The 9,035-nt window shown below is 39.7% G+C and overlaps 1 protein-coding gene across 1 annotated transcript in view; it reads left to right on the forward strand.

Moving 5' to 3' along the window:
* Nucleotides 1-9,035, forward strand: part of ctnnbl1 (catenin, beta like 1) — a 107,681-nt gene that overhangs the window by 51,166 nt on the left and 47,480 nt on the right. Inside the window, exons 12-13 of the mRNA XM_061735080.1 lie at nt 6,286-6,383; nt 7,355-7,435. Of these exons, the coding sequence (XP_061591064.1) occupies nt 6,286-6,383; nt 7,355-7,435 (179 nt within the window). The remainder of the gene's footprint in view (nt 1-6,285; nt 6,384-7,354; nt 7,436-9,035) is intronic.

Here is a 9,035-nt window from a genome sequence, read left to right on the forward strand (position 1 = left end):
TTGCCAGGGTGATGGAACGGGTTACGGGCGGACAGAGGCGTCCACCGACGATCACGTTTCAAGCTGACACTGACTACATTTACTTGCAGTCAAAATTCGGGTTAAGGTCAATATCTCGGTTACTGAAACATTCGGAATAATCTGTTTACATGCGTTATCCCTGTATACATGTAATTAATCATTTGGGATATCTGGATCAAACCAGCGACGCACGGAGAACATCATGACGCAATTACCGTCATTTCCGCTTTTTCTTCCTGTATCCAAAACAACAACAATACCAGCATGTTTTTGACGTTTTCCAGTCAAGCGTCTTCCAGCGTCTCTTGATCTGGTCTGGCGTTTGTACAAATGCTGCTTCGCGCAACTTTTTTGCTCACCCTTTTGTAAATCTCGCTATCCCGGACTGGTACTTTCTACCGTCTACAAATGCCAAAATGTGTTTCATTACATTTATGAAGTGATTAGTCTCCACTTGGTCTTGTGTTTCTCTGTGTTTATAAGAACTTCCTGGACTCAAAAGACCAAGATTCCTTCCCAAATTCATCTTCCTTTTGATGGCGTTTACATGACCAAATATTCGGGTTAGAAAAGGAGTAACCCAGGGGTTATTTTTGTGTTTTTAAAAACCAATATGAGCAAATTCGGGTTATTCAAAGGGGTTATTGGTGTTTACATGGCCGTGCACAACCGTGTTATTGCTAATATTCCGGTTAGAAAAGGGTTATTGATGCATGTGAACGTAGTCATAGTGAACTGTAGTGACAGTACGGCGCAGGTGGAGTAAAACCTGGAGAGGTAAAGCTATTCGCTAGCCAGAAGAGGAGTGAAGGTCAGTCACAGCCAGTCAGATGATGTGAGTAAATGAAAGGGAAGCAGGAAAACGGTGAGGATGCCAGAAGTAGAGGGGAAGAGTGCAGGAGTTTAAATTGTTGGGGTCAGCTGAGAGGAGCAGTAGGGGATGTGAAGAGAGAAGGGGCAGGTTGGAGAAGAGTTTTTGGAGTTATCTGTGACAGAGGAGTAAATGGAAAAGTTTACGAGACAATAGTGAGGCCGGCCCTTCTCTCAGCACTGACCAACAGACAAGAATCTGAGCTGGACCTGGCAGAGATGAAGATGTTGGGATTTTCTCTGGGAATAACAAAGATTGAGAGGATAAAGGACACCGGAGAACAGGCTGGGTTAGACGACTTGCAGATAACATAAGAGAGAAGAATTGGGATGGTTTGGACGTGTATAGATGAGGGATAGTAAATACATTGGTAGAAGGATGCTAGACATGCCGCTGCCCGGAAAGAGGGGGAAAAAAGAGATGTAAAAGAGGAAATGTAGTTGATTGTTGTGACAGAGGAAGATGCAGAAGGAAAAGCATGGGCTCTGCCATGGCAACTTCTAGACCAAGAGTCGGCAACCCGCGGCTCTAGAGCCGCATGCGGCTCTTTAGCGCCGCCCTAGTGGCTCCTGGAGCTTTTTCAAAAATGTTTGATCTTTTTTTTCCTTCTTTTTTCTTTTTTTTCTTCCTTTTTTTTCTCTTTTTTTCTCTTTTTTTCCTTTTTTCTTTTCTTTCTCCACATTTCGACTATCTTCACGAAATTCTGACTATTTCCTCAACATTTACTTTTTTCTCAACATTTATTTTTTTCTCAACATTTCGACTTTTTTCCTCAACATTTCAACTTTTTTCTCGACATTTCGACTTTTTTCTCGAAATTTCGACTTTTTTCTCAACATTTCGACTTTTTTCTCGAAGTGCATAATGAAAAAAACATCTTCCCCCAGTTATAACTAATATAGAAACATGCAGCATGTGTTGTCTTCATTCTAAGGCTTATACAAGACTTTTGCTTTTTATGTTTTTGGTCCAATATGGCTCTTTCAATATTTTGGGTTGCCGACCCCTGCTTTAGACGGAAATGCTGAATAAAGACGAAGAAGAAAATATTGAAACTGGACTCTGGACAACCGTAAACAACTAAAGCTCTATCGCAATTGCAAAGTGAAGTATCTGCAAACTAAAAACCTGGTCCCCCAACTCCCCTACTTTATATTTGCTACTGCAAGTCGATGTGTTTTAAGAGCTTCAATAGCTGTATTGATGTGTTTGTGTATTGAATGCTCAAATTGCACAGCTGTAAACATGAAGGTGAAGAATTAATTTTCACAGCACACAAACTGTGTTTTCCTAATTAAAACTGAGTTTTAATATTTTTCTTACCTTCGAGACATAATTTCTCCAAGCATCAGTAACTTTGTGCACAATAACTAGATATTGGCTGGCATCTTTTTTACTTCAAGAGCAGTTTTATATAATAATAATGATTATGATATCAAATATGCTGATATTGATAATATTATACATGTATATTTGTGTATATATATGTGTGTTTTTAATTAGTTTACATTTTTTTTATTCCAGTTATTTCATCTAGTCTAATGAACAGGTTTTGTCTGAAAGCAGAATGTCAGTCTTGACTCAGTTTTGATCATCTGTCTGGTTATTGATCGTTACTTTTGTAGCTGGGTGTGTGTCTTTTAAAAGATAAAGCTTTGTAACAAATATGGATCCATCACCTACACCCTCTTCTGTTCAGGGAAAAAGAGAGGGAGGCGTCTGCTTTTACTACACAATTACTAACTGGAGTTAAACCATTAGATGCATTTGACGTCATTTGCCATGATAACGATTAACTCAAGCTGATGCAACAGCCGAACTAAAGATAAATGTTTTGGCTTGTTAGTAGATTAATATTAATTACCAATTTCTTTTTTCAGTCCTCAAGTTTGAAAGAAAAGTTGAACAAAGTATTGATCGCGTGCCTCTCCAAAGACAGATGAGGAAGCAGCTTTGTTTAGCCGTACAGTGTCTGTCTCTGCTACCCACAATGCAATCCTGCTTCCAGCCCTCTCACAAATCTCACAGGAGGAGTCTGTTTAGTTTTCTGCTCTTCGGAGAGAAGGTTCTAGAGTCAGCGATCAATAGCCTCCTGAGCAGGGCGTGGAGGTGCTGACATCAATTACCAATTGGATCAAGTTGATAAAGTAGTGTCCTTTTAGGAAATGGCAGTTAGCCTCCGTGTCAGTGTGTACAGGAAATAAGGTCTGCATTAAAATAAGTGATGCTTTTATTGAAGCAGCTCGGTGTGTGACCAGAAGTGTTTTAATTACCTGTGATCTCACCAGCTAGTAGGGATGGGCGGTATGGACTAAAAAAATTATCACAATAATTTCTGGCATTTATCCCGAAAACGATAAAAATGACGATTTAAAAAAACAATTGAACTCCACTTTTGTAACAATAATAATAAATCTATCAACACATTCAGTCTTTGGAGCCAAAACACTGATCTAAAAGATACTAAATACTACTAAACGTCTTCAATGGGAATTTATCTTCCTTCCTTCCTTCCTTCCTTCCTTCCTTCCTTCCTTCCTTCCTTCCTTCCTTCCTTCCTTCCTTCCTTCCTTCCTTCCTTCCTTCCTTCCTTCCTTCCTTCCATCATTCCTTCCTTCCTTTCTTCCTTCCTTCCTTCCTTCCTCCTATATTTCTTCCATCCTTCCTCCTTCCTTTTTTCCTCCCATCCTTCCTTCCTTTTTTCCTTTTTTTCCTTCCTTTTTTTCTTCCTTTTTTCCTTTCTTCCTTCCGTCCGTCCTTCCTTCCTTCCCTTTTTCCTTTTTTCCTTCCTTTTTTCCTTCCTTTTTTTCTTCCTTTTTTCCTTTCTTCCTTCCGTCCGTCCTTCCTTCCTTCCTTCCTTCCTTCCTTCCTTCCTTCCTTCCTTCCTTCCTTCCTTCCTTCCTTCCTTCCTTCCTTCCTTCCTTCCTTCCTTCCTTCCTTCCTTCCTTTTTTCCTTCCATCATTCCTTCCTTCCTTCCTTTCTTCCTTCCTTCCTTCCTTCCTCCTATATTTCTTCCATCCTTCCTCCTTCCTTTTTTCCTCCCATCCTTCCTTCCTTTCTTCCTTCCTTCCTTCCTTTTTTCCTTTTTTTCCTTCCTTTTTTTCTTCCTTTTTTCCTTTTTTCCTTCCTTCCTTCCTTCCTTTTTTCCTTCCTTTTTTTCTTCCTTTTTCCTTTCTTCCGTCCGTCCGTCCTTCCTTCCTTCCTTCCTTCCTTCCTTCCTTCCTTCCTTCCTTCCTTCCTTCCTTCCTTCCTTCCTTCCTTCCTTCCTTCCTTCCTTTTTTTCTTCCGTCCTTCCTTCCTTCCTTCCTTCCTTCCTTCCTTCCTTCCTTCCTTCCTTCCTTCCTTCCTTCCATCCATAAATCAGTTTTACACAAAAACGTCATCAACGTGAATTTATCTTTTTTACCGTGAGATACAAATTCTTACCGTGGGGAATTTCTTTGGCGCTTTATCGTGAACAGTAAAATATCACCCATTCCTACCTGCTAGTCTGTCATATCAGCTGTAATTCATTTATTTAATCATTTTGAGGGTAAATTGTCTTCTCTGTCGTCTCTAATGCAGGGGCAGCTGCAGATGTTTGTACATTAGGTTTAATTTTCCCGCCTAAATGGGTAGATATTTGTGTTTTCTAAAGGAACTGACGCCGGCAGGTGTTGCAGTCGGCAGTTTTCTCAGCTTTTATGTCTTGTGGGTAAAGAGGCTGCGGGTCATGAGGGATTGCACAAAGGGAGCTGAGAGCAAACACAACCCCTTTTAAAAAGCAAAAATGGGATTGATTTCTGCACTCTTGTTGCTAAGCAACTACAAAGCCTCGTTGAGAAAGAATATTGACCTCTTGTTGATAAGTCCAATTACGTTCTTTGCCTCCTCTCTATAACCAAAGATTTTCCACTGTCATATTCTGTTCTCCTCGTGTTTATTGTGCATTTTCTTTTCTATTTCATAGAGAAATAGTGTACTGTGACTTCCACCTGCTTTCCCAGCCTGCGACTCGGAGCACATTTGAATGTGATCCATCTTGCATAGTATGAATGGGGTTGCCTTTCAATGCCTTTCGTTGTAGCTCACTCGCTTCCGATTCTCATTTAGTCACTTTATTCAACTTGTCGGTGGAGCTCCAGCGAGCTAAATGGCCCCAGAGCTCACGCAGGCACATTTTTCTCACTGCTAGAAATGTAATTCAGCCAACAAACCATTTCACTTGTTCCAGCAAGCCCTGAAATGAAAATTGATTTGCATTTTCTTCTCTTGTACTACTGTACAAAGCCGCTGTAACTGTAGTTTATCAAGTGCTAGTCGTTAAGTTGTTTTGAATGCTGTGATTGTGGGCGTGAAGGAGGTTAAAGGTCATGCAGCTGCAGGATTGCAGCCAGTATGTTGTTTTTTTTCACTGTTTTTGTCATAGACATATATATGTATCCGCCCCATCGAGCGCTGAGCCGTACGTCAACAACGCCGCCATATTGGATGTTCAAGACTGCGCTGTAAACTAAGAGTAAGTAAGTAAGTAAATGGACTTATTTTCATAAAGCGCCTTTATACAAAGAAATTTACGTTTTACGTCTCATTTATTCATTCACACACGCACTAATATACTTGGGAAACAGTTAGGCACCAAATATAATATATTTAATTTTTTCAGATGGCAAAAATAAGAACTTTATTGATCCCACATAGGAGTAATTCATGTTATATCTGCTATAGAGAACAAGGTAGTGCCGAAAAACAATATATATCCCCCTCACAAAAATAGGAAAAATAGAGAAACATATTTTCTCATTAACAAAACAAATTTTAAATTTTTTAAATAACAAAATAACATAGTTGAACCATTTTTCAGACAATAAAATAACATTTGAACCATTTTTTCAGGTAATAAAATAACTAAAAAAAAATCTGAAAAATTGTTCAAATATGTTATTTTGTTACTTGAAAATTTTAAAATATGTTTATGTAAAATATGTTTTGTTGATCTATTTTTCTTATTTTTGTGAGGGGGGATATATATTGTTTTTCGGCACTACCTTGTTCTCTATAGCTGATATAACATGAATTACTCCTATGTGGGATCAATAAAGTTCTTATTTTTGCCATCTGAGAAAATGGAATATATTATATTTGGTGCCTAACTGTTTCCCAAGTATATTAGTGCATGTATGAATGAATAAATGAGACGTAAAACGTACATTTCTTTGTAGAAAGGTGCTTTATGAAAATAAGTCCATTTACTTGTATTAGTTTACAGCGCAGTCTTGAACATCCAATATGGCGGCGACGTTGACGTATCGCAGCTGCTCCATGGGGCGGATACGTATACATGTCTATGGTTTTTGTAGGTTTGGGTTAAATAAACACACTGACTTCAGACTTACTTGTGATTCCTCCCTAGAACACGTCTGCTCCATCATCGCCTCCATGCTGAGGAATCTCAAGTCCCAGCAGAGAACCCGCCTGCTCAACAAATTCACAGAGAACGACTGTGAGAAGGTTCGTTTTCGTCATTTTCCTTTTTGTTGCTTTCATCTTCTGTCCTTCCTCGTTCACATTTATTTTTGCGTCTGTTTTATTGATTTTCCATCTAATTGCTTCATCAGAAAGCCTAAGCTTGAGTGCTTGTGTATGTCTTATTTATTTGTTTTCTTTCTATCGTCTGCATTTTGTTACTGGGTGTTTTGCTTGTATTTTATGAATTCTCCCAAATTATTTTATTTAAGTTTTAAGTTTTCCTTACCTGCATCTGTCTTTGGTCTTGGTAGCTCTTTTTAAGTGATATACAGGACTGTCTCAGAAAATCCGAATATTGTGACAAAGTTCTTTATTTTCTGTAATGCAATTAAAAAAACAAAAATGTCATACATTCTGGATTCATTACAAATCAACTGAAATATTGCAAGCCTTTTTAATTATTTTAATATTGCTGATTATGGCTTAGATTAAGATTCCCAGAATATTCTAATTTTTTGAGATAGGATATTTGAGTTTTCTTAAGCTGTAAGCCATGATCAGCAATATTAAAATAATAAAAGGCTTGCAATATTTCAGTTGATTTGTATTGAATCCAGAATTTGTGACATTTTTGCAATACAGAAAATAAAGAACTTTATCACAATATTCTAGTTTCCTGAGACAGTCCTGTATTTGATTAGCAGCACCGGGCTGGGACGCACAACTTTAATTCAAGTTGAAACAGAAAGGTCTGTTTTTCACACAAACCTCAGAATTTTCCAGAATTTTCCAGGATGTACTTTTCCTCTTCATATTACAGTGTTATAATATTTTGCGTGTTCTGAATTCATCACCAACTTGTGTTTTTCCATATTTCTCTTCAGTCTCATATTATTTGGCATCTGCTTTGTACTCTCTCCTTCCCCTTTTATGTTTCTCAAATGTTTCACTTTGCTTTCTTGTCTGCTGCATCTCTCACCGCCGCGTCTGCCTCCGTCTCATTCTCTCCCCAGGTTGATCGACTGATGGAGTTGCATTTTAAGTACCTGGAGGCGGTTCAGCAGGCCGACAAGAGGATCGAAGGAGAGAAACATGTAAGCCTTTCCCTTTCCCTTCCTTCTGTCCATCCTTCCCTTCCTTCTGTCCATCCTTCCCTTCCTTCTGTCCATCCTTCCCAAACTACCAGCCCTGCGTTCCTTACATTCCTCTTTTGTTTTTTAACCCTTGTGCTGTCTTTGGGTCAAAATGACCTAATTCTTCTCTCCTTCTTTCCTCCTGCTCTCTCCTTCCTTCTTCCTTTCCTCTTTTCCTCCTTTTTACCCTCCTTTACTCCTTTTTCTTCCTACCTCCCTTTCGTCATTCGTTCCTTTATTACCTTCTTTGCTTCTCCTTTCTTCTTTCCTTATTTTCTCCATCCCTTCTTTCCTTTTCTCCCTTCTTTTCTTCCTTTCTCCCTTCCTTCCATCTTTTCTCCCCTCCTTACTCCCTTTCCTACTTCCTTCCTTCCTTCCATCTTTTCTCCCTTCCTTACCTCCTTTCCTACTTCCTTCCTTATTTCCTTCTTTGCTCCTTTCTTCCTCACTTCCTTATTTCCTTCCTTCCATCTTTTCTCTCTTCCTTACTCCCTTTCCTACTTCCTTCCTTCCTTCCTTCCTTCCTTCCTTATTTCCTTCCTTCCATCTTTTCTCTCTTCCTTACTCCCTTTCCTACTTCCTTACTCCCTTTCCTTCCTTCCTTCCTTCCTTCCTTCCTTCCTTCCTTCCTTCCTTCCTTCCTTCCTTCCTTCCTTCCTTCCTTCCTTCCTTCCTTCCTTCCATCTTTTCTCCCTTCCTTACTCCCTTTCCTACTTCCTTACTCCCTTTCCTTCCTTCCTTCCTTCCTTCCTTCCTTCCTTCCTTCCTTCCTTCCTTCCTTCCTTCCTTCCTTCCTTCCTTCCTTCCTTCCTTCCTTCCTTCCTTCTTTCCTTCCTTCCATCTTTTCTCCCTTCCTTACTCCCTTTCCTTCCTTCCTTCCTTCCTTCCTTCCTTCCTTCCTTCCTTCCTTCCTTCCTTCCTTCCTTCCTTCCTTTCTCCTTCCTTCCTTCCTTCCTTCCTTCCTTCCTTCCTTCCTTCCTTCCTTCCTTCCTTCCTTCCATCTTTTCTCCCTTCCTTACTCCCTTTCCTACTTCCTTCCTTCCTTCCTTCCTTCCTTTCTTCCTCACTTCCTTCCTTCCTTCCTTCCTTCCTTCCTTCCTTCCTTCCTTCTTTCCTTCCTTCCATCTTTTCTCCCTTCCTTACTCCCTTTCCTTCCTTCCTTCCTTCCTTCCTTCCTTCCTTCCTTCCTTCCTTCCTTCCTTCCTTCCTTCCTTCCTTTCTCCTTCCTTCCTTCCTTCCTTCCTTCCTTCCTTCCTTCCTTCCATCTTTTCTCCCTTCCTTACTCCCTTTCCTACTTCCTTCCTTCCTTCCTTCCTTCCTTTCTTCCTCACTTCCTTCCTTCCTTCCTTCCTTCCTTCCTTCCTTCCTTCCTCCCTTCCTCCCTTCCTTCTTTCCTTCCTTCACCCTCCCTTGACCCAAACACGGCACAAGGATTAATATACCGTTTGTCACAGCGATGGATTCACAGGACACATTTTTAGCTATTACTCAAAAGACCATTTATACAATTGTACTTTTGTCTTTATGTTTATATATATTTTTCATTTGAGCAAAGTCAAAG

The sequence above is a fragment of the Cololabis saira genome, chromosome 12 (assembly GCF_033807715.1).
Source record: "Cololabis saira isolate AMF1-May2022 chromosome 12, fColSai1.1, whole genome shotgun sequence".
Taxonomy (NCBI): Eukaryota; Metazoa; Chordata; class Actinopteri; order Beloniformes; family Belonidae; genus Cololabis; species Cololabis saira.